The sequence below is a fragment of the Eleutherodactylus coqui genome, chromosome 3 (assembly GCF_035609145.1).
Source record: "Eleutherodactylus coqui strain aEleCoq1 chromosome 3, aEleCoq1.hap1, whole genome shotgun sequence".
NCBI lineage: Eukaryota > Metazoa > Chordata > Amphibia > Anura > Eleutherodactylidae > Eleutherodactylus > Eleutherodactylus coqui.
The window spans coordinates 155,488,810-155,515,458 of NC_089839.1; the positions used below are offsets into that span (position 1 = coordinate 155,488,810).

Genomic DNA, 26,649 nt, shown 5'->3' on the forward strand with positions numbered 1-26,649 from the left:
GGCTCAGCGCAGGAAAAAGAATGTTATCAAGATAGCTTGTGAGTTGTTCATCACAGCAGCTAAATTTAGAGGTGTATAGATTTCTATAAAAATGGGCAAATATTTGGTTGACTAGTTGTGGATCATCTATCCAGACGTCCTAGGCATCTCGCACCGTCGCAATTGGTGGCAACAACTGGTCCTCTCTGGCCAAGTAGGCCAGCAGGTGTCCATTCTTATCCCCTGGTCAAAAACTTGATGTTGGGAGTAAAGAAGTTTGTTTTTGGTGTATTCAGTTAATAGTAGTTTATATTCCCGTCGTAAGTTGTTAAGGTCTAGGTATGCTTCCGGGGAGGGATTCGCTATATGCCTGGTCTCTGCAGTAACAAGACGACACTTCAAGGGCGGCCCACAGGGACCTTCTGTACTCAGCAATGGCCGACTTGAAGGACCCTCTAGCGAAAGCCTTAAAAGCATCCCATACAATTAACTCTGAGGCCGTCCCCTTGTTAACCCCCTAGTACATTCCCATCTCTTGCTCAGCATATTCCTGCACCTTTCCCTGCGCTAGCCATAGGGAACTAAGTTTCCACAAAGGGTGACTACCTTCCACTCCGAGGTCAAGGACCAATTGGAGTGGGGAATAATCTGATATTCCTCTGGGCAGATAGGATACATCACGCACCATGGGGAGACATTCCGGGGAGCCAAAGCATAAATCAATGCGGGAAAAGGTGTTATATGTTAAAGAGAGACACAAGTAGGCGGTGTCATGCGGGTCTTGCAAGCGCCATATTTCCTGCAGCAAGTAGGATTTAGCCCATACAGGTAGCCGGGGTGATCCCGAGGCAGCTGGAGTAAAACGGTCCTGTACTGCATCCAAAATCAATTTGAATTCCCCTGCAAATATTATTAGGGCAGGCTCAAGCAAAACCACCCATGCCATCACTTTGTGCAGGTCTTTGATATCAGCAGGGGGTGGCAAATAAACATTATCTATCGTGGGAAGCTGCCCTTGAAAGGTGCCTTGAAGGATCAAAAAACGTCCCCCGGTGTCAATATGGATCTGTCGGAAAGCAAACTGGGCTGACTTAATCACTAGGATACTGACTCCTCTAGCATAATTGTAGTAGGTAGGCTGGTACGCAGAACCTGTAGTGGCCCGTCTAAGTGCAGGTACCCTTGAGCCCAGCAGGTACGTTTCCTGAAATAGTATTATGTAGGGGGAGTACGTCTTGAGAAAATTGAAAACTAGGCTCTTTTAAATTTTGAGTTCAAGCCTCTAACATTCCAAGAGACTAGTTTAAGATACATGCTAGCCATTGCAGTAGAGTTGGTCATCATCTATGAAGAGCACCCGCATAACACCTAGAGAAGATTCGCGCCAGAAAGAGAACAAAATAAAGCAGAAAAAAAACAGACAGCTCATACATATAAATCCCAACAAAAACCCTTTTCCGCCCTACCCATTCACCCAAACTCCGGACAGGTTTAGATCCCATAATTCACAGCTTTTGTAAGGGGCATAAGGCCTGCCCCCAGAGAACTCACTAAAAAACTTAAAACAGAGAGCATAACGATAGTCATAGAACCCCCCTGAGGAAGAGCAGGGACAACATCATGTAAGCGTGGGCTGTCCCATTATATCATATACATGCCCTGTTGCACAATAGTTTGATTCCCCGGGGTGACACCCCCAGGGCTCTTGGCCTCAAAGGGAGGGGGGGGGGGTCCACCAAGGGAAGACCACAGACAGCAACACTGCTCAGCCACCAGGAAAATCAGAAAAGAGAACGGTATTAACATCAGCCCACATCACATAGCAAAACTGTCCTTGCCAACAGCTGACCCCAGAAACCAGGGAGGAGGGGGGGGGGAAGGGGGCTGGGAGGAGGGAGGGATGAAGAGGAGGGGGGATGGCAGGGAAGAGGATGGTAAACCTGCTTCAGTAGTTACGTCATATGTAGATTAATGGGTCGGCCATTTCAAGGACCATTAATGCCCCAAAAACAGGATTTAATATTGCTCGAGCCAAGTCAGAACCTCCCCTGGACTTTCAAAGAAGTAAGAGCGATTGTTCTTGATCACCGTCAGGTTAGCAGGATATAACATTGCGTAAGCAAGCTGCTTGGAGCGTAGTAATGTATTTGCCTCCATACATTTTTGTTGCCTTTGCTGCCCCTCCAGAGAAAAATGCGTGAAAATGCGAACTGTTTGCCCCTCCACTCTCAGCGGCTCCTTCACGCAATTGAGTTCCAGGATTTTATCTCTGTCCCTGTAGTTGAGTAACTTGGTTATGAAGGTGCATGGGGGCCTCCAGGCGGTGGGGCTCTAGATGGAATGCGGTGTGCCCTTTCAACACAGAGTAGAGGTGACAGAGAATCTGAGTCATACGTCTGCTTGAGAAACGATTCCAAGAACTCGCAAGGATTTTTGCCCTCTGCTCCCTCCGGCAGTCTTATAAATCTGAGGTTACAGCGACGCACCCGGTTCTCCATATCATCTATCTTCCTTTGCTGCGAAGCTGGAGCTGAGGGCTCCCACCCACTGGCGATATTTTCTCCACTGCGATGCGATTCTAAAGTTAAAGTCTCGAATCGCACTGCGAGAAAAAAAAAAAATCGGCATCACGCCGACATATCGCCAGTCTTTTCAATGGGGCCAGCGGCAGCAGCGCTAGCCCCACTGAAAAGAGATGGAGAATGCCGGGGACTTCTGCCACAGCTATTACAGCTGTGACAGCTGTGGGAGGAGTTACTTTCATCCCCGCGGGGACCGCGGGTATGAAGGAATCCTCTGCCGCAGCTGTCACAGCTGTCACAGCTGTGGCAGAAGTCCCCGGCATTCTATTCCATTGCTTTCAATGGGATCGACATAGAAAAATCCCCGCCTCCTGAAAGGGCTGTGCAGATTGGCTGAGGGCTCAGCCAATAGCAGCTACTGCTTAGCTATTGGCTGAGCGCTCAGCCAATCACACATAGCCCTTAGCTATTCATTCATGAATAGCTATATCTTAGCTATTCATGAATGAATAGCTAAGAGCTATGTGTGATTGGCTGAGCGCTCAGCCAATAGCTAAGCAGTAGCTGCTATTGGCTGAGCCCGTTAGCGTTGCAATAGCGACCCCCACAGTGGGCCCGTTAGCAATAGCGACCCCCACAGTGGGCCCGTTAGCAATAGCGACCCCCACAGTGGGCCCGTTAGCAATAGCGACCCCCACAGTGGGCCCGTTAGCAATAGCGACCCCCACAGTGGGCCCGTTAGCAATAGCGACCCCCACAGTGGGCCCGTTAGCAATAGCGACCCCCACAGTGGGCCCGTTAGCAATAGCGACCCCCACAGTGGGCCCGTTAGCAATAGCGACCCCCACAGTGGGCCCGTTAGCAATAGCGACCCCCACAGTGGGCCCGTTAGCAATAGCGACCCCCACAGTGGGCCCGTTAGCAATAGCGACCCCCACAGTGGGCCCGTTAGCAATAGCGACCCCCACAGTGGGCCCGTTAGCAATAGCGACCCCCACAGTGGGCCCGTTAGCAATAGCGACCCCCACAGTGGGCCCGTTAGCAATAGCGACCCCCACAGTGGGCCCGTTAGCAATAGCGACCCCCACAGTGGGCCCGTTAGCAATAGCGACCCCCACAGTAGGCCCGTTAGCAATAGCAACCCCCACAGCGGGCCCGTTAGCAATAGCAACCCCCACAGCGGGCCCGTTAGCAATAGCAACCCCCACAGTGGGTCAATTAAGAATAGCGACCCCAGCAGTGGCCTCAGTAGTAATAACGACCCCCACAGTTGACCCAGTAGTAACAGGGTACCCCCAGTGGCCCCAGTAGTAACAGTGACCCTCACAGTAATATTAACCCCCCCCCCAGCAGCAGCAATATTAACCCCCCCTCAGCAGAAGCAGCAATATTAAACCCCCGGCCAGCAGCAGCGGCAGCAATATAACCCCCCTGCCCCCCAGCAGCAGCAATATTAACCCCCCAGAGCAGCGGCAGCAATATTAACCCCCTCCCCCCAGCAGCCACCATTAACCCCCCCCCAAAGCAGCCACCATTAACCCCCCCAAGCAGCCACCATTAACCCCCTCCCCCAAGCAGCCACCATTAACCCCCTCCCCCAAAGCAGCCACCATTAACCCCCTCCCCTAAAGCACCCACCATTAACCCCCTCCCCTAAAGCACCCACCATTAACCCCCTCCCCCAAAGCACCCACCATTAACCCCCCCAAAGCAGCCACCATTAACCCCCCCCCCAAAGCAGCCACCATTAACCCCCCCCCCAAAGCAGCCACCATTAACCCCCCCCCAAATTAGGCACCATTAACTCCCACCCTAAGCAGCCACTATTAACCCCCCGCAGCAAGATTAATCCCTCTCTCAGTAATAATAGTCCTCCCCCCGCCCCAAGCCATATACTTTCCTCCTCCCTTCTGTCAGCGCCGCTCCCCCTCCGCTCGCTCTGATCCCCAGGTGCACACTGATGTCAGTGTGTGCGCCTGGCACTCTTCCTCCCTGAGTCCTCTTCTGCGGAACTGAAGAGCAGGGGACTTAGAGGAAGAGGATCCCGGCTGCACACTGACGTCAGTGTGCGCCGGGATCAGAGGTAACAGTGCGATTACCAGCGGGGAGCTGCGGCACCCCAGCTAGTAATCGCTGCAGTGGTGAGCGGATTTGGCCCGCGGGCCTTGTGTTTGACACATGTGGTCTAGGCACTGCAATACAATGTTTAAGCCATCATTGTTGATAAAAGTTGCAAGTACTGAAACGTTCAATAACACCTGGCTGTCATGTACTGACATTAATAAGTCATCACACAAAATGCTTTGTACTGATTTATGTATTATTATATTTGCATGGAATTTTAGAATGTTGTGGACTTTTCATTACTTCTTCAATGAATATGGTTCAGTGGTTAGCACTGTTGCCTTGCAGTTTTGGGGTCCTAGGTATAAATCTCATCAAGGACAACATCTGCATGGACTTTGAAAAGCTCCACATAGATGTTGCACTTGGTCAGATTTGGGCCTAGAACTCCAGCACTGCAAGACAGCAGTGCTTACAACTGAGCCAACACACATGTTCTTTCTTCTCCAGAAGAGGAAAAGAAAGAGTAGAAAAAACACAAAGAGAACACATATCAGAAATGGAAAGTGAGCCATTTTTCCACTTCAGTCACCAAAATGAACTCATATGAAAATCGCTGGCAGCAACATATCTCAAAAAGGTTTGGACAGGGTTAAGAAAAGGCTGAGCAAGTTTCTACAATCACATGACCATGTATAAAAAGAGTAAGTTTGAGAGGCAACATCACCCAGCGTACGTGCTGAGCATGGTGCTTGTGTGCCGCACGTACGTGACAACTGTGTCTGAAAATTGTGGAACAATTTTAGAAAAATATTCATCAACATAAAATTCCAAAGACTGTAAATATCCCACCACCTACGATATAGAAAATCATCAAAAGATTCAGGGAATCTGGAGAAATTCACGTGCACAAGGGACAAGGCCAACGGTTAATATTGGATGCTCGAGATCTACGGGTCTTCTTCAGGCATCACTGCATTAAAAAAAGACTTGCTTCTGGAATGCAACTCACTGCATTGGATCACAAATACTTCCATTAATCAATGTCTGTGAACACAGTTCACCATGCAATCTACAAATGCAAATTAATGCTGTATCATACAAAGAAGAAGACATATAACAGTACAATTCAGAAACCTTGACATCTTCTCTGGGTCAAAGCTAATTTAAAATGGACTGAGGCAAAATGCAAAACTGTTCTGTGATCAGAAGAATCAAAATGTGAAATTCTTTTTGGAAACCACGGGGGTTGTGTCCTGTGGACTCAAGAGGAGAGGGACCATCCAGCTTGTAATCAAGTCACAGTTCAAAAGCCTGCATCTCTGATGGTATGATGGTGCAGTAATGGCTATGGCATGGGCAACTTACACATCTTGAAAGGCACTATCAATGCTGAGCAGTATAGAAAAACATATTGTTGTGCCTGTGTAGACTGTAGGAACAATGACCTACACGACCACCACCTTACTGGAGAGGAGATAGGGAACACCAACATCAAACAAGCATAAAACAGACATGCATCCAAACAACTGGAGAACAGGAGAAGTCCCAGAAGATTGGAAAATGGCAAATGTTGATCCTATCTTCAAAAAAGGGAAGAAGGTGGATCCAGGAAACTACAGGCCTGTGAGCCTGACTTCTATACCAGAAAAGATCTTTGAACAAATTATTAAAAAGCATGTATGCAAGTACTTGGATAAAAATGGAGTAATTAACCAGAGCCAGCATGGGTTGGTAACAAACAAGTCATGCCAGACAAATCTAATTTCCTTCTATGACAAAATCACCGACTGGGTTGATCAGGGACATGTGGTGGATATAGTATATCTTTACTTTAGAAAAGAATACAACAAAGTATCTCATATCATATCTATTAAAAAAATACGGGATTGATAAGGCAACTGTTAGGTAGATTCAGAACTGGCTGAGTGATCATACTCAAAGAGTGGTCATAAATGGCTGCACATTCAAGTGGAAGAATGTATTAAGTGGGGTACCACAAGGCTCTGTCCTAGGCCCAGTGTTGTTCAACATTTTCCTAAATGATCTGGAGGAGGGCATTAGTGGGAAACTGATCAAATTTGCAGACGACACAAAGCTAGGAGGGAAAGCTAACACTAGGGAAAAGAGGGAGAGTATTCAAAAAGATCTAGAAAAGCTTGCATAGTGGGCAGCGACTAACAGAATGGTATTTAACAAGGAGAAATGCAAAGTCCTACATCTGGGCAAGAAAAATGAAAAAAGTACATACAGAATGGGAGAAATTGGGCTAAGCCGCAGCAATTGTGAAAAAGACTTAGATATACTAATAGATCATAGACTGAACATGAGTCAACAATGGGAGGCAGCAGCCAAAAAGGCAAACAATTCTGGGATGTATTAAGAGAACCATAGAGTCTAGATCACATGAGGTAATTATTCCCCACAGAGGAATCAGCCCTATTCTCATTTGCACAAGGAATTACTAGAAGCAATGGGATGAAACTGAAAAGGAAGAAGACAGATTAGATATTAGACAAAAACTTTCTGACAGTCAGGATGATCAATGAGTGGAACAGGTTGCCACAGGAGGTGGTGAGATCTCCTTCAATGGAGGTGTTCAAGCAAAGGCTGGACAAATATTTGTCTGGAATGATTTAGTCAATCCTGCAATGAGCAGGGAGTTGGACCCGATGACCCTGGAGGTCCCTTCCAACTACACCATTCTATGATTCTATAATCCTCTAGCTAAAGGGGCTGAAATTTATCTGCAGAGACTGGTGGTGATTGTCTGGCTGGAGCAATCCACACACCAGCCAATTCAATCATCCTTAATCTGTGGAAGTGTGCTCCTCGTAACCCATAGATCTAGAGGTAACCCATATGTTCCTATCCAGACATCTCTTTCTGGGAAGGTCTTGCCTATTTTAGTAAGACAATGCTCAACCACATACTGCATCCATCACAACAGCATGGCTTCACAGAAGAAGAGTTTAGAGGCTGAACCTTCACCAATAGAAAACATTTTACGCATTATGAAATGAAAAATACAACAAAGACGACCCAGGACTATGGAACAGCTAGAATCCTACATCAGACAAGAATGGGACAACATTTCTCTCCTAAAACTCCAGCATTTGGTCTCCTCACTTCCCAGATATTTACAGACTATGGGAAGTAGATGGGATGCCACACAATGGTAGACATGGCCTTGTCCAACTTTTTGCTGTCATCAATTTCTAAATAAGTAACACTTTTTAAGTGAAATTGAAAAATATCTCCCTTTCACGTTCTGATATGTTCTATGTTTTATTGTGCATAAATTATACTTAGACGAGATCTACAAATCATTGTATTCTTTTACATTTACTTACATTTTACACAGCAACCCAACCTTATCAGAATTGGAGAATTGGGGTTGTGTGTGTATAGATAGATAGATAGATCTTCCTGATTTGAACACTTATAAATCACGCTTAATGACACTCAGTTATAGAAATTTAATATCAATGGAAACAGAAACTCAACAATTTTCATACAGCAAAGTTGTCTAATAGTAACCAACCACAGTACAGCTTTCGTTTCCCAAGCCGCTAAGGTAAAATGAAAACTGTGCCTTGATTGGTTGCTATGGGCAACAAGGACGGTCCTACCATTATACAGTTTTGCTAAACGAGGACCAAAAAGTATTATTCTGGTGTAGTCACCACTAAAGCAATATGAGACAAAATGTCTGACAATGAAAACAGGAGAACATTTTGTATCCTAGATTTACATGTCTACCAGTCTGTTATTAGTGTGCACTGTCATTTTTGAAAAAGGTTTGGTGAAGATTCCCCCAGCGAGTGCAAAATTCATAAGTGCTACTCCAATTTTAAAGAAAAGGTTGCATTGGTGAGCGAAAATCATTTGGCTGTCCACCAGTAAGCATGGAAACAGTGGAGCACATCCTTGCAAGCAGCGGCATAACTTGAAGCTGCTGGGCCTCAGTGCAAATCTGGAACTGGGCCCTCAACTATAAAGCTTCAGTGATAGTATTGGTTTGCAATATGGTGAAGAGAGACTTTATGGGCCTCCCAGGGCTCCTGGGCCCAGGTGCGACCATATCCTCTGCACCCCCTATAGTTACACCCATGCTTGTAAATCTCACATGAAGTCCTCAAAAATCCCCAAGAGAGCAAGCAGAGAATTGGACGTCTCGCTGCCGACTGTGTGGAAGATTCTGTGCAAACATTTACGATGTTATTCCTACCAATTGCAATTGTTATCGGCCCTGAAATTGGGGACAAAGTATTGAGACGTTGTTCCTGCGAGAGGATGCGAACTAATGGAAAGCAATGGTTTCATGGAGTCTTCAGTGTTTAGTGATGAAGCCACTGTCCACCTTTTGGGCACAGATAACAAAAGGAATGTCAGAATCTAGTGGAGGAAAGCCCACCTGTCTACATTGAACAAATGTTCGACTCCGCCAGGGTGGATTTGTTTTTGCGCTATAACCTGTAAGAAAGTGTACGGTACCCTTTTTTTTCATGAGGAAACAATGCTGGGGATTTCGTTCCTGGACGCTACAGATATGGCTTCTGCCACAACTGGAACAGGAAATCCCAGGTTTCATCTCCTAACAGAATGGCCCCTCACCCACCGTTTTCACAATAAAGTCAGAAGTGAACTCAATAGGTGACAACCAAACAGATAGATTGGCAATGCAGGTGGTGATAATAAGAAGCTTAGCCTCCATGTTCCCCGGACCATACACCCTTACACTTTGTGATTTTCTTTCTCTGGGTAATGTTAAAGATAGAGTTTACATGCCACCCTTACCACCTACTATGTATGATCTGCAGCATCCCAGAAGCCATTGCATCAGTCAATCGTCATACGCTACAATGTGTATGGCAGACTGTTGACTACAGGCTACTTGTGTTTGAGTGATAAAGGCTCTGATGTGGAAAACATTTTTGATGTTCTGCAACAAAACTTTTTGAGTTTGTTTCCATTGATAACAATTTTATATATCCAAGTGTCATAAAACATGAGTTTCAAATCAGGAAGATCATTTGTATTAACCTGGTATAAATATACATAAAGTATGCATCTTTGATAAATATTTTTTTTAATTAATAAAAATAGAGAGAAATACATTGTAAATCTTGTAGCATAAGTAAAGGACAAGAGCTACTAATCACAATCCTTACCCACATACCCTTTTCGCATCATGATGTCATAAGGTGACATCACTCTTTTTCTCACATTGTCTGTAGATAGGGGTGAGTCAGGGTTGCGTGGGCCAGGAAGCTGAGGGATATGATAGAAGAAGGTGCATTTGGGTCCCCCGCCGTGTTCCTGCCTGCAACTGATGTTGAAATTACAGCCCTGAGCTCCTATTAGACGCCACCAGGGCCGTAGGTTGCCGTAGCAACTGAGTTGTGCTGAGTGTAGAACAGTCACAGATGGTTCTTGATAAAGCCTCTGAGAGCAAAAAATAGGATCCTGTGTTACATAATATGTAGATCTCGGAAAAGTCGTTAGTGTCCTCCAATTGTGTCCTGTCACAGTGGGAGGAATCACAATATGCCATATTGATGTTAAGTTCCTCATAGAAAAACAGCAAAACCCCAAGAGACTAGAAGTAGAAAGTGATAAGAACTATGATACAGTAAAATGTAAATGACCCATAAACAATTTCTGCCAAAACAGAATGGACACCAAGACTTCCAATTCTTGAATATTAATCTTAATGAGGTTTTCCAATGACAGATCTGTGGGTGTTCCTGCAGCTTTAGCTTATCTCATTCACATTTCATAAAAATCTTTAGCCTGGATATTTTCTTAACATTTACCACCATTGATCACAAACAGTTTTACTAATGTAATTGCATTTAGACTTTGTTGCAAAATACACTAAAATTCTGTGCATTTCTGGCACATAATCTTGTATAGACCTATTTAGGGCTCAGTCACACTGGCGTTTTTATGTGCGTATGTTACCTGCGTTTGCGATCCGTATGTATTAAGAACCAATGCTTTTCAATGGCAGTGGTCATATGCCCGATATTTACCTGCGCACAAAAATGCACAGCAGTAAATATAGGGCAGCGGATTTTAAAACGCAGGTAACTGCGGCATCCGTCTTTTTTGGATGTGAAACCCCTGGATGCTGTCACATCCAAGGGCTTCAGCTTGTGCTCAATGGGGCCGGCGGCAACAACGCCCACCCCATTGAGCACATAGTGAATCCTCTGGCAAAGCTGTGACAGCTGTGGCAAAGGAGCGCGATGTTCTCCCATTGAATTCAATGGAGCTGGCGCTACAGCCGGCTCCATTGAAAGCAATGGGCTGCCCGCAAGCCCTGCAGTAATTTTCGGTGAGGAGCTTTAAATTTAAGCCCGTCCCTGAAAAATCATGCCTAAAATGTGTGAAAAATGAAAAAAAAATATACTCACCTCTTTGCAGTTTCCGGGGCTCAGGCGTGTCCAGCACGGTCTTCTCCCTGCACTGCTCTGCAGTGCTTTCAGCAGGCAGGGATTTAAAATCCCTGCTGCTGAAAGAGCTGTATCTGATTGGCTGAGCACTGTGACCAATCAGAGGCAGCACTCGGCTATTGACTGACAGCACTTCAGAGCAATGCAGGGAGAAGCCCCCCACTGGATGCGCCTCAACCCCGGCAGCTGCGGAGAGATGAGTATATATATTATTTTTTTTTACACATTTTAGGGATGATTTTCAGGGAAGGGCTTCTATTTAAAGCAGGGCTTGCCGGCAGCTCATTGCTTTCAATAGAAGCGGCTGTAGCGCCGGCTCCATTGAATTCAATGAGAGAACATCACGCTCCTGTGGAACAGCTGTGACACCTGTGGCAGAGGATTTCTTCATCTCCGCAGGGAGTCCCCTTGTCACTGGACACTGTGACAATGCTGTCACAGTGTCCAGTGACAAGGGGACTCCCCGCGGAGATGAAGAAATCCTCTGCCACAGCTGTCACAGCTGTTGCAGAGGATCGCGATGTTCTCTGTATGTCAATGTGGCCACCCCTGATGCTGCCGGCCCCATTGACCAAAGGTGAAACCCCTGGATGTGACAGCATCCAAGGGTTTCACATCCAACGAATCCCCGGCTGCAGCTGTCACATCCGCAGTAGGGGATAGTGGGCAGCACATAATGCGTCCAAGTGCATTTTTTTCAGCGTGACGCCTGCTTCGGTCACGCAAATTTTTTTAGGCGTGCTTTTTTGCGCACATACATTCACACATAAAAACACCCGCTTGACTGAGTTCTAACGGAGAATATAAACTTGGAAAATGGGCATGGCTTTAATGTGTAGTTTGTGAAACTTGCGCCAAAATGTTGATACCAACTAAGCCGACCAATAGATAAACAAAAGTTAAACAATAGTTTCCAACAAAGTGCCAAATTTGTGCTACAGTAATTAGCCCCGCCCCACCCCGCCTCTCCCCATTGCAAATAGTGCAGAGGGGCGGAGAGGAGACAGAGAGGGGGCGGGAGCTCAGTTCATGCTCCTGACTCTTCCATCCTCCCCCCCCCTGCAGAGAGAGACAACGTATATCGGCTCGGCGTGAAAACCGAGCCGATATACGTTCGTGTGAATGCACCCTTAGCTCTGCGAGAGAAAAATTGTGCAATTAAATGCACCCATTAAAAATAATAGGTCCTTTCCACATGTGATTTCTTTGCATCTTGCAACACACAGAATTAATGCGGGAACATTGCCCGCGTAATTGCACCCTGTCAGCGAGGATCAGTAAATCCGCCCCAATGAGTCTGAATAGTTGTTGCGCAACTTATTATTTCATATCGTTCTTTCATATTGTTTTAGTTCTTTTTTTTTTTAGTAAAACTGCATAAAATGATTGTTCCAGATTCATTCACAATGGGGCAGATTTTGTGAAATTGTCTAAAAGAAAAATGGTCTTTATCGCTCACAACAACCAGTCGCAATGCAGCTTTTATTTCGTCACAGCAGAATACAAAATAAAAGCTGTGCTGTGATTAGTTGCTAGCGGCAACAAAGACCGTTTTTCTTTTAGACAGTTTCATAAATCTCACCTATGTCTTTATGCATGAGTGATTCATTAGCCAATCACCATTCATACAAACATAACAACATCAACTTTAAAGGGGTGTTTCCATTTTGGCTTTTCATACCTGAAAAAAGAAACCACTGCTATGGTTTGTGGCCACCTGGCCGGAGCCTATGGACAGAGCCAAGCTCTGTTTCTGTAGCTCCCATTCAAGTACTCATGTAGCAATTTCAGGCACTGAGTTGGAGCCTCAGGTGTGATAGCCGCAGGTTTGGAGAATAGCCAAGGAAGAGCCAGGAGTCAGCAACCAGAGGTCTCGGTTTGCAGTACAGAAGGATGAGGCGGGTACTGTAGTCAGGGGGGGGGGGGGGGAGGGAGCCAGAGGTCAGTATCAGGGGGTCTTGGTTGCAGGACAGATGGATGAGGCAAGTAGCATAGTTAGAAGGGAAGCCAGAAGTCAGTAACGTGAGGTCTTGGTTTGCAGTACAGAAGGATAAGGCGAGTAGCATAGTCAGTAGGGGAGGCAGAAGTTAGTATCAGGAGGTCTTGCAGAAATGGCAAAGGCACAGGCAAATGGAGCTTGATCAAACAGTGCTGTGGAGCAGAATAATCATGCACTGAGGGAGTGGCAAAACCAGGCTTTTATGGGAAGTGCAATTAAAACAGGCGAGATCAAGACCAGGAGGCAGGAACTAGGTAATATGGGATCAAGAAACATGGCTGAGAGTCATGCAAGGGAACTGATTTCTGGTTTGATTTCTGACAGCTCAGCTCTTTGCAACAGGTGGTCGGGACAGAGTGTAGGGTTTTCCCATCTCAGCCATGAAAGTTGATATGGAAACACCCTTTTAAGGCATTGCTTAAATTTTGATATTTAATCAGATTGCAGTATTTTTAGACAATATACATTGTCAATTTACCAAACCTTCTACATCAGAGACACATCTAATTTTTTAACATAAATTACATGATGCGGTATAATTATATTTAATGTGGTGTTGTTGTATACCGCGGTTCACCATGATATAGATTTGAAAGTCATCAGCGATATGCTTCCAATCTCAGAGTGCATCCCTTGCTGTTACAGCAAAAGAGAGTCACATGAATGTATTCTTACATCTCTATAGCCTCATTCGAGGGTGCATACGTGTACAGCTCAGCATTTAGGGTTGATGTTTTTAAGGTTGATGCTGTTATTTTTGTATACATTGTGATACAATCAAGGCTAGATACAATCAAGGCCACCATGAACATGTCAATCGCGGAACTGAAAGAAGCGGTGAAAGACAGGAATGCATGTTGAACATTGATCCATAGAGTGACCGAATGTCGGATGCGACTGAAAGAATAATCATCATCACATTGTGATTGGCTAATGAGTTGCTCTAGTCATGAATGATGCTTTAGTCACCAATATGAGAAATGTTCAGAGCAACTGAAAAGTCACTATATTTTGTAAAGTGTTACAATAAAGTAACCACAAGAACTTGCTGACATCAGAAAGTTTTTTTTTTCTGGAGTCTTTTACTGGTGTGGATAGACCTGGTCTGGTGCATTCCTGTGGTGAGCAGACAAGGCACATCTGGTGCTGTCTACGCAATTCTATTGCTGGGGTTGTCCTCAGGATAGATCATCATTGGCAGATTAGCAAGGAGATACCGGTCAGGACCTCCATCGATCAGCTGATTACATGCTACTATGGACGGCCGGAACTGTCAAAGTGCCATCCATAGCAATATGTAATCAGCTGATCTGATCTGCTTAGACTATATTCACATGCATGAGTGCAATTTTGGTCAATGACAACTGAATGTTTCCCACACAATTATAATGTAAATTTCATGTGTTTTACACATGATTTACATCTATTTTACATCTGTTTTTCATATGAATAAAGAAAAAAAATCCCAATGTCTTGGTGGTGTTCTGGGCTTGCGGTCATTTCACTTGCGTGAAGGGCCGGCAGGATGCCAGGTCTCCGTCTGTGGTCGGGCTGGCAGAAACTACGGGGCTGGCCATTCTGGGATGGAGACCATCGGGAGTTCGAAAGTTCCTAGAAAGTTAGGGAGGTCCCCTACGGAGCGGAACGTGGCGGATTTGCCATTCTTCCAAGCCGTCAGTTGAAATGGGTATCCCCATCTGTATGGGATGTCCCTCCCTTTTAGGGCCTCCAGGACCGGTCTCAGCGCCTTCCTTAGTTGGAGAGTTCTCTTTGCTAGGTCTGGCAGTAGAAGAATGGACTTGTCTTGGTGAGAAAGGGTCCCCGCTTCTCTCGCCTTTTTCAGGATGTCCTCTTTGTCTTTATAAAAGTGGATGCGGCAGATGATGTCCCGAGGTGGTTTTGGGTCGAGATTTTTGGGGCCAAGAGATCTGTGGATACGATCGATCTCTATGGGTTTGTCACGCGGTCTTTGTATGATAGAGCCAAAGAAATCCTGGGCCCATTGCTCTAGTTGGTCGTTGGTAATCACTTCTGGGAGACCCCGTACCCTGATGTTGTTTTTTTCTGTGCCTGTTTTCTAAGTCGTCAATGTGCACAAGAATACTGGTGATCTGGGTGGAGTGTGACATGATGACTTGTCTGTGGGATTCGAGCGTAGCATTCGTTTGTTCTTGGGACTCTTCTATAGCTAGCACTCTATGCCCGATTTGTTGTATGTCTTTTTGGATCTTTGATACTGCTTGTTTGTGAGCTTGTTCAAGCTGAGCAAACGAAGAGTTGATTTCAGCTTTAGTGGGAAGGGCTCTGAGGTGAGCCTTCCAGTCCCAGTCACTGTCGTTTGATTGCGTGCTGGGGGATGGGGAGCGTGAGGCCCAGTCTCCTCTTGTCTTCTGGGGGGGTGTTGTGACCCTTGCCCGGGCTGTCAGCGCGGCTGCTGTGGGGGCTCATGCTTGATGCATATGGAGACATTTGTTGCTGCCTTTGGGTGCTAGTGTTGCTGTTGTCTGCACTATGAGCTGCTGGCATTAGCATTTGAGTGCTTGTGGGAGAGATAGGTCTGTCTGACCCTGTGGCTCCCTGTGTGTGGGGGGACTCTATGGCTGCCATCTTGTGGGTCCCCACTCTTTTCCAGAGGTTTTCTGACTCTCCTGCCCAGGACCTCTGTGTGGCTCTGAGTTCCCCTGTCACCTCCCCCCCTTCGTTTGTCACACACCTTTTAGCCTCCTGGCCTCTGACTGCTGGTGCATCTAGGGTCTCGGCAGTGAAGGGGTGCCTGCTCCTCCGTCCTCCATCTGACCGGCGCAGCTCTCCGACTGCGTCCGGGGCTGCTCCGCTCCCCTCCTCTTCTCCCTCCTTCAACATCTCCCTCTCAACTGCGGCTGCCCCTGTCCTGCTGTGCCGGGTGTACTGAGCGGCTGCCGCTGGAGATGTGAGCGCGGACCTGAGCGCGGCTTCCCGCCGATCCTCCTTCACGTGTGTCGCTGCTCCATCTACTGCCGCTGTGGCCGCCGGGCTGAAGAAGCAGTTAATACCGCTCGGATCCTTCTCCGCATCTTGCCTGGTGAGTGCTCGTCTGATGCCTTTATCTTGATTATTTCCCTGGTTTTAGGTGGCCGGTCCGGGAGCTCGTCCTCTGCATGGCTTATCCCGCCATTGGCAAGCCACGCCTCCCCAGAGTGCAGTTTTTAGACAGATTTATCAATGTAACAATTTTTGAGTTTTCTTACTCAAGACAATCGCTAGTATAAAGAAAAATGTAGGAACATCTCTAGACATAATTATGCTGGGTTCCCACGGGACTGCTCCACCGCAGAAATCTTGCCTCAGCCAGAAGTTTTGCCTCAGCGAAAAAATTTGAGATTTCCACGGGATAAGCACAGCTTCAAAACCCGCAGCATTTAGCCGTGGGTTTTGGAACGGCTGGGTCGCATGCTTCTTCATTGCGTCCGGCTCTCCCATAGAGAGGAGCGAGGCCCCAATGAAAAAAAGAAAAAGAATTGACATGCTGCGTCTGGGAATCCGCTCCACAGCGCCGGCTAATGCTGGCTTTGCCGCGATGGATTATCCACCCCGTGTGGGTGAGATTTTTGACAGATCTCGTCCACATGGCTGGCTAATCCTGGGAATAGCGTCCACAGGCGGATTTGCTACAGCGAAATCCCGCAGGGAAATTCTGCAGCAAATCCGCCCTGTGTGAATTCAGCCTTAAAGTTGCAACAAATGTATTAACATCATGCAACAATATTATAAATTTGGCGCATTTTAGAGAGGGGGGAAAGCCTTCCAAAAAATGCAAAAAATTCCTCTGCTGATAAATTCCCTCCAATGTATCTATATATGCAGTATAATGTATAATAGAGAAAGCTGTACAATTATGTGAGTTCTGCAAAACAAAATTAGCTGTGAAGTAATTTCACCTGCTTTGCTGCAAGTAAAAGTGACAACAGGAGCACTGGAGAGGCAACAGTTGGTGGTGACCACAGACTATTCCTCTCTCCCTAACCTTCCTGACTGCGGGTATATTCACACGGGCGAGCGCAATAAACATCCGAGAAACTAGGACCAATATTGCACTTGTAAAATTGCGATGTTCACTGTGAGTGTGTTGCGATTTGCAAGAAAATTATGTGGCATCACTAAACATGTGATTTCACATGCGTTTTTAACAGGTGTGAAAACTGCATGTATTTTCAATAAGAAAAATTAAAAATCGCATGTACAAATTACATGTGTAAATAGACCCATTGAAAACAATGAGGTCTAGTTCAGTGCGAGTTTTGTTAGCTTTGTAACGCAAGAAACCCACCTGTGTGAAGTACCCTGATTCTTCTCTGGTAGCCTGAGGCAGTACCTGCAGTCCAGTCGGGTTGTACAGGTAGTTCTGCTCCTCTCGGATGACACATCCATATGTGCCATTTCAAGAAGGTTTGCCGTGTCTCCCAACACAGTCTCAAGAGCATGCAGCAGATACCAGGACATGGGCCATTACATGTGGAGAAGTGTGAGGTCGAACAGGAGGGACACTGAGTCCTACAAAATGGTCTTCAGCGGGTTACTAGGCTTCATTTTTCTGACCAAACTGTCATACAGGCTCATGAACAGTAGGTTTTAAGTAAAAAGGATATGCGCTAGTGGAAAAAGCAGTTAGGTCGAGCAGAATGCAGAAAAAATCAGTCCTGTGAGGGACGGAAGAGATATAAAGTAGAATGGCACTTACTCGGAAGGAGGGGGGTGTATAATACAAGAAGCCCCCTCCTTTGTGTGCTGACTCCTCTAAATCCTCTCAGTCGCAGATGGTAATTGCGGAAAGCGAGTTGATTTGTCCAGTTTTATTTATATAAAATCAAGTTTACAGGAAGGCAACGCGTTTCGGTGCGGCATGCACCTTTCTCAAGCCTATGAAAAGTTTTTCAGTACATTATATGGTACATTAAATAGCACCATTAAAAAATACAACTCGTCCCAGTTGGTGTGGAATGGGGAACAGCCTGCATTTAGGTTCCACTCTTGGGTCTGACAATCTGGGGAAGCGGTCCAACTGTGTTTTAAAGCCTTTGTAGAAACACACCTCTGCCATTCTACCTCGGACGTCCTCAATGGGCAGGTCGAGTATATGCGTGGATAATCTGGATGAAAATCGGATAAAAATACCCTGTGTTAAATGTATCAAAGATCATCATAAATTTGTATTCCCACTCCACTGTCCCGTTAGGATCTGACATTGCAGGTTAATATACTTTCTTCATTTTGTGATTGAATACAAAAATGCTTAGGCAAAGGCTCACATGAGCGTTTTTGAATTGCGTTTTACACGAGTGATATCTGCGTGTATCATACGCAGTACATAACAGCAATCCAATGTTTCTGGGTAATGTATTCTTCATGCAGAATCCCGCAGCGGGTCCTTCCTTTCCCGCGGACATAAGGTCTAAAAAGAAGAATTACTTACCTGTCTGGACGTTGCGGATCTTCCCTCCGTCGCAGCCGGACCTTCCGTGCACCCTTTTTTTTTAACTCCTGCTCTCCTGCGCTCCTGAGGCGGAAAGCAGGAATTCAGCTGCGGGTGTGCTGCGGATCCGGACGGTGTCCATAGGCTTCAATAGAAGCCTGCGGGAGCCGTCCCTGCGGGAGACCCACACTAAAATGGGTGTTTTCCCACACACACAATCTGCGCCTCAGGAGAAAATGACATCTGCAGGTATTTAATTAACCGCGGGTGTCCAATGCATCCCTATGGGGCACGGAACATGCGTGCGGGTGATCCGCTGTGGATCTGTCCCCGTGGACATGAGGCCTTAGAGTGTTCATTTTGGTTTGACAGGTGTTGCATGGCCAAAGATCGCTGTGTAGCCCTGCCAGGGGCACAACCTGAATTTTTTTATTTTTTTTTTGGATGAATTATCCAATAAACATTTTTTACAGACAAATAAGAAAAACATAAATAAATGATAAATATTCTGTTTTAGGGCTCCTTCACACTGGCGATCACATCTTTGTTCCTGCTATTTTTGAGCATCAGCGCTGCTTTTTCCTGCAAAAACAGTGCTGTCCCGCACGTTTTTCTTGCACGATTTTTTCAGGCGAAAGTCAATAGGAGTTACTAATGTTAAAAATGCATCGCATCACACGAAAATTGCAGGTTCGTGCAATGCGATAAAAAGGGGGCACCATAGCCCATATCTCAAAAGAATGGGTTTCATATCTGTGTGAGATTTGTGCGTCTCACAACGCACAAATTTCACATGATTTGATTGCCAGTGTGAAGCTGGCCTTATGCACTTAAATTAGTGGCTGTCATCCAAGAAGTTGACCCCGAAGAGCACATGCTGCAATTTTTGCTTATTTTCTTTCAGTCCGTGTAAAAGAAAAAAGCATGTCTGTATAGCCCCATTGTCTGTAATGGGTCTGTGTGGATGTGCTGTCCATGTTCAGTCAGTTGCAAATATGGACAGCATACAGATATGAAAATCACTTGTGTAAATAAACCTCTACTGCACCTTCTCTGCTGGATTTGTCTCACAGGGGTTGAAAACAGCAGGGAGGCTGATCCCACCGGCAGCGATGTGAGAATGGAGCTGTAATTTCTTTCCCTCCCTTTCTGACTGGTCTGTCTTCTGTATATATAGTAATGCTGTCTGCCTTCTGCTAATGAAAGGTGAACATCTCCCTTGTAATGTCACCCCTTCACCAGCAGATGGCAGACAGCATTATATTCAGACTATAAATATACACTCTGTCAAAAAATTTCTTTAAAAATAGTGCCTCCAGAAGAAGTTGTCGCTTTGCTGTAAAACTCTGCATGCAGTTACATCTCAGACAGATATACAAATGATGAGAGCTGTGGTGTGATTAGGTGAACAGTCTTGCCACCTGAGGCCCTAAAAGTGGTTCCCACTTGGCCTATAAAAGGCTCTCAGAGGCTCCTTCTTCCGCTTGTGTAGAGCTTGTTGACCACTAGACGCCTCTACGATGCAAAGAAGAGATTTCACCCTGTTACCAGAGTCTGAGAGGGGCACATTATTGGGATGTGAGAAGGTGGATTAATTGTTCCCCACTTGGACTGTTCTGTCCAGACTGTTAGGAGGTGTTGGGACCAGTGGATGCATGAGGGCAGAGAAGGCTGAGGATGCCTTCGACAGACCACCGGTAGAGAGGATCGTATGATCATCAGACAAGCACCAGCAGCCGCAACTGTTTTGTTGTCCGCAATCCAGAGACAAGTCGTTATAGCCCTGTGTCTGTCTGAACCATTTCCAGACGCTTGGCTGAAGGAGTTTTGGCTCACAACACCCATTACATGTATGGCCTCTGACACCCACCCATCGTTGCCTCCGTTTGCAGTGGTGTGGTGAACGATGAAACTGGATGCTACAGAGTGTGACCAGGTTGTCTTCAATGAGGAATCCAGGTTTAGTTTGGGCACGGAGAACGACTGTGTTCATGTGTCAAAACCTCGGGGGGAGTGCCTCAATCCTGCCTTTGCTGTGGAGCGTCACACTGCCCCCTGCTGGTGTGATGGTCTAGGGGGGCCATCGTATACGACAGTTGGTCACCCCTAGGAGTGGTACGAGGGACAATGACAGCTCAGCGATATGTTCAGGACATTCTTCAGCCACATGTGTTCCTCTCATGGTGGCTTCCAAGAGGCGAAGGAATAATGGACGGCCGCACACACAAGGGGGTCACAGGAATGTGCCTACAACATTGTCACACTTCCGTGGCTGCCCAGTTGCTAAATTTATCACCAATAGAACATGTATAGGACCATCTGGGACGCCAACTTCCAGAGCATACGAGACTCAGTTACAGCAAATGTGGAGTGATGTGCCTCTGGATACCATATGGAACCTGTATACCTCCATGCCTGCCCGTATCACATCCTGTATCCCAGCTAGAGTGGGTACAACAGGGTAATAGATCCTCCCTGCCCGCCTGTATGACATCTTGTATCCAAGCTAGTGGTGGTACAACAGGGTATTAGAGCCTACATGCCTGCCTGTATCACATCTTGTTTCTAAGCTGGGGACAGTACAACAAGGTACTAGAGTATCTATATCCGCTTGTATCCCGTCTTGTATTCAAGCTAGAGGCAGTACAACAGGGTACTAATGCCTCTATGACCTCCCATATCACATCCTGCATTCAAGCTAGAGAGGGTACAACGGGGTACTAGAGCCTCCATGCCTGCCTGTATCACATCTTGTATTGAAGATAGAGGCGGTACAACAGGGTATTAGAGCCTCCATGCCTGCCTGTATCACATCTTGTATCCAAGCTAGAGGCGGTACAACAGGGTACAAGAGCCTCTATGCCCGCCTGTATCACATCTTGTATTCAAGCTAAAGGTGGTACAACAGGGTATAAGAGCCTCTATGCCCATCTGTATCACATCTTGTATCCCAGCTAGAGGTGGTACAACAGGGTACTAGAGCTTCTATGCTCGCCTGTATCACATCTTGTATTCAAGCTAAAGGTGGTACAACAGGGTACTAGAGCCTCTATGCCTGCCTGCATCACATCTTGTATCAAAGCTGGAGACAGTACAAGGTACTAGAGCCTTCATGCCCCCTTGTATCACATCTAATATCTAAGTTAGAGGCAGTACAACAGGGTACTAGAGCCGCCATGCATGCCTGTATTACATTTAGTATCCAAGCTAGAGGTGGTACAACAGGGTACTAGAGCCTCCATGCATGCCTGTATTACATTTAGTATCCAAGCTAGAGGTGGTACAACAGGGTACTAGAGCCTCCATGCATGCCTGTATTACATTTAGTATCCAAGCTAGAGGTGGTACAACAGGGTACTAGAGCCTCCATGCATGCCTGTATTACATTTAGTATCCAAGCTAGAGGTGGTACAACAGGGTACTAGAGCCTCATGACAAGAGTTTAGTTTTCCACAATAAATGCAACGTTTACTCTGATATTGTAATTACTTTCTTATATCAGTGTTACAATCACAGAGAGAAAGTTTCATTAGATTTCGACAACTTCTAGGAACTTGATTTTGTTTTGACAATAAGTGTAAGGCTGCCTGTCCACGGGCGATAGTTCATTGCATTACCTGCGGTGATAATCCGGCCGCGGATAACGCAGTGAATGCTTTCCATAGCGTTGCTATGGAAAGCACAGCCCCGACTGGAGAATCATAGCGATTCTCCACTCGCAGAAATATCTGTCAGATAGGCTCACCGCAGAGACCTGACAGCTCGCCTCCCTCCTCCCCCGTGGTGGAATATCACTAGCGATATTCCGTCACGGCCGTGGACAGGGAGCCTAAATGAGATAGAAGACAGAAGTGGTGAGGAGCCAGAAGAAGTGAGAATATTAGGGAAAACTTTTAACAGCTTCTCCTTCCCATCAGTCTATGAAAGGCAGCAGCGTGAGCATTATTACCCCCTTCTTTAGTTGGCTGAGTATGTTACCTTTAGCGCATTGCTGTAATGCACTGGGTCAACTGTTAACCCAATTCTGGGTTCTGATGATCCTTATTAAGTCCTACAGAATCTGAGCTCCTTTTCAGATTGCAGCTCTTGGAATTACACAAAATATTACTTGATTACTGGTTGGTGTCAAAGAGGCAGCATCATTTTGGCTGTTTCTGCTGCACAGCCCAGTAACATGTAGGAGACCTGAGTGAAATAATTAAATGGATTTTCAAGGACTTAGTGTCCTTTTTCACAGACCAATTGTTGGTGCTTATTAGCTTAATGATTACTCATTTCTAATATTCACAAGAGTATTAAAGGGTCTGGACTCCCACCTATCAGATACTTACATCATATGTTGTGGATACGCTATTAAACTCTATCGTCACAAGCTACTATATTATTGTCAGTATTTTCTTAATATGAAAGATGTCCTCATTTAAATTAGTTAAAGCGATCCTCGGGGTCTGGAGAAACAAGGATGGCCACACCAGCTTCTCTGACTACCTGATGCACACTGCATACTAGTATACATCATTAGTCTAAAGGCCCATTTAAATGGGACGAATGTTGGGCAAACGATGCTCGACACTCATCCCTGCATACACTCGCTCCCGTACTGTCACACAGGAGCGAGTATCACTGGCTCGCTCACAGAGCGGCCAGCAGGGGAGCAGGGAGGCTGCAAGAGATTTCACTCCTCGCTCTCCCCTGCCCCTCTCCATTGACTTAACATAGCGGCTGTTCAATACTGAATGGCTGTTATTTACACTGAACGATCAGTGTTCAGCTCATTGTCCATCGTTTATGTAGCATAGACGATGGACGATGAGCTGAACGATGAGTGTTCAGTATAAATAGCAGCCGTTCGGTACTGAACAGCCGCTATGTTAAGTCAATGGAGAGGGGTGAGGGAGAGCAAGGAGTGAAATCTCCTACATCCGCCCCGCTGTGAGCTAGCAATACCAGCTCCCGTGCAGCAGCATAAGAGCGAGTATGTGCGGGGAGGAGTGTTGGGTATCGTTTGCCCAACATTCGTCCCATCTAAATGGGCCTTAAGGCATTACACCTGCTTTGATTGACCAGTTGTGTCCACATGAGCAGTGCTGGCCAGTCAGAGCAGCATGTAGTGTCTTAGGCTACCAATGTGTACTATGCACAGTGTTGATCAGGTAGCCAGAGAAATGGTTTGGCCATCTTTGTTTGTCCAGGCCCAGAGGGTTGCTTTAAGTCAAAAGTCCAACAAATGAAATCAATATAAATCTTGTAGAATTTTCAACAGTCAAATAATAACTAAAGTTAATTATTAGTTGTCCTATAGATAATATATAAAATAATTGAATTAACCATGTTTGTGTCTTCTACAGTAGGTACAGCATTGTGTCAACAGATGAAGAAGGTCTCCGCATGCCTTCCATGGGTCTTAATGGTCACTGGGCTTCTTCACTCCACCACCCTCAATCACGACGGAAACGGCGTAATCGTTTTGTTAAAAAGAATGGTCAATGTAATGTCTACTTTGCAAACCTCAGCAACAAATCACAACGCTACATGGCTGATATCTTCACCACATGTGTGGATACCCGTTGGCGCTACATGCTGCTCATCTTTTCTGCCGCTTTCTTAGCTTCCTGGCTCTTCTTTGCCTTCCTCTTCTGGTGCATTGCTTTCCTCCATGGGGATTTAGGTGTTGCAATTCCTGCAGGAAGATCTGGGCCACCAAAACCATGTCTAATGCATGTAAACAGCTTTGTGGAAGCTTTCCTGTTCTCTGTAGAGACACAAACCACAATAGGGTATGGATTCCGTTGTGTTACTGATGAATGCCCTTTAGCCATACTAGCCGTAGTGGCACAATCAATCCTTGGTTGCCTCATTGACTCTTTTATGATTGGAACAATAATGGCCAAAATGGCTAGACCTAAAAAACGGGCTCAAACTCTGCTTTTCAGTCATCATGCTGTAATTGCTCTAAGAGATGGTAAACTCTGCTTAATGTGGAGGGTCGGTAATCTGCGCAAAAGTCACATTGTAGAAGCCCATGTAAGAGCACAATTGATCCGCCCATATGTTACGCAAGAGGGTGAGTACCTCCCTGTAGATCAGCGGGACCTGAATGTAGGGTACGATAGTGGACTGGATCGTATATTTTTAGTTTCCCCCATAATTATAGTTCATGAGATAGATGAGGAGAGCCCGCTATATTCAATGGGGAAGGAGCAATTGGAGGGCGAAGACTTTGAGATTGTTGTAATTTTGGAAGGTATGGTTGAAGCCACAGCAATGACAACACAAGCTCGTAGCTCATACTTAGCAAGTGAGATTCGTTGGGGACACAGATTTGAGCCTGTTGTATTTGAGGAGAAGAATCATTATAAAGTTGACTATTCTCACTTTCATAAAACATACCAGGTGCCAGGAACTCCTGTGTGCAGCGCACGTGAGCTGCACGAGAGTCGCATAACTGCTTTACCTTCCCCAAGCGCCTTCTGCTATGAAAATGAACTGGCTCTCCTAAGTCAAGAGGAGGATGACGACGAAGAAGCCGTTGGTGGTGGTCCTGATGAAGGGGTCATCCATGTTATGGGAAGTCATCTAGAACTAGATCGCCTCCAGGCTTCCATGGCACTAGACAATATTTCATACAGAAGAGAATCAGCCATATGATGGCTGGAGTGTCAGTGATTCCCTATGGAACTGTCTATTAGGGTCATGGTGTAGTTATATTTTGTGTATCTGAAGAATCCATAACCTATAAACTGCTGCATATATTTCATTGGAAAGACATTTACTTTTCCAGCAGAGTCCATACTTTACAATTATAAAAAAAGAGACAATGGGAGATAAACTTTTACTTTGTGCTCTTCCAAATCATACATGTATGTATATATAGCTCTCTTCAGACATTTATCAAAATGTACACAGAAATTTATTGTGATTTATTATATTATAATTAATATGGTCAAATTTTAATAGTGTGTAAATTGGCCTATGTTTATTTAACATGCTAGGGCCATTAAAGGGGTTTTCTACATAAATACTATTGATGACCTATCCTCAGGACCCCTATTGATGACCTACCCCGGCCAATCAGCTAATCGGGTGCTCGTTGTCAGTGCCACAATACACAGGGATCTGAGTGGGAGTAGTTGACTCAGACCACTTTGTAGTGGCCAGTGCTTGTAATTGCAGGAGCAGCTGTCATTGGTTGGAGGCAACTGCTTCCACTCTGACCCCTGTGTATTGTAGCACTAACAGTAAGTGCCCAATCAGACGATTGGACAGGGAACCGAGCGCCAACCCCAGATGATCAATTATTGTTGACCTATCCTGAGAATAGGTCATCAATAGTATTTGCGTGGAAAACCCCTTGGTCCTCCATATACAAGTTTCTAAGGTGATCTCTACACTATAGGTCCTTAATACCACAAGTAATAACAACTTCTGCTGCTTGGTACTCAACTGTACCGAGTTGCCAAAATTATGCCTCTTTACCTGATATCATCCCCTGCTTTGCAGTTATTGGCTGAAGATGCCTCGTACAGACTTCCTGCATTTCCTGTCCCCTGCATACACTCTGCACAGAGAATTGGCTGTCCATAAAGCAGATATATGACATCAACCCTAAAGGGACTTTCACATGGAGCAACTAGCATTCAAATAGTCACTCAGAAAAGTTGTAGAAGCGTACAAACGACTGTTGTTCTTTTGCTTCTACACAGAGCAATGAATGTTCATTACATGTTTGCTGAGGAGAGGACATCTCCATGCAAATTCGTTCACAAGTCATTCAAATATAAATGTCTGTGACTTTATTCCAAACAACTTTTGATTAACCAGCGACTATTTTTTTTAGTAAGCTAAAACTAAACGACTAGCAACTTATAGCTCGTCACCCTGTCAATGGCCTTGTTTACACTGAGTGACTGTCATCTGAATTTGCTTTTTCGAGTGAATATTCAGCCAATAGTCGTAATAACATAGTATGTAAAGCCGAAAAAAGACATATGTCCATCCAGTTCAGCCTATTATCCCCCAATGTTGATCCAGAGGAAGGCAGAAAAAAACAATGAGGTAGAACCCAATTTTCTCCATTTAAGGGGAAAAAAAATTTCCGGTCTCCAATCTGGCAATCAGAATAATCCCCGGATCATCAACTACTCTGAAGTTATTAATGATTATAACATATAATAT

At 45.6% G+C, this 26,649-nt stretch overlaps 1 protein-coding gene across 1 annotated transcript in view; it reads left to right on the forward strand.

Annotated features, from left to right (window-relative positions):
• KCNJ4 (potassium inwardly rectifying channel subfamily J member 4) overlaps positions 1 to 25,193 on the forward strand; it is a 32,182-nt gene extending 6,989 nt beyond the window's left edge. The window contains exon 2 of the mRNA XM_066594584.1: positions 23,823 to 25,193. Coding sequence (XP_066450681.1) covers positions 23,823 to 25,122 — 1,300 coding nt within the window. The 3' untranslated portion in view covers positions 25,123 to 25,193. The remainder of the gene's footprint in view (positions 1 to 23,822) is intronic.
• Positions 25,194 to 26,649: the final 1,456 nt, after the last annotated feature.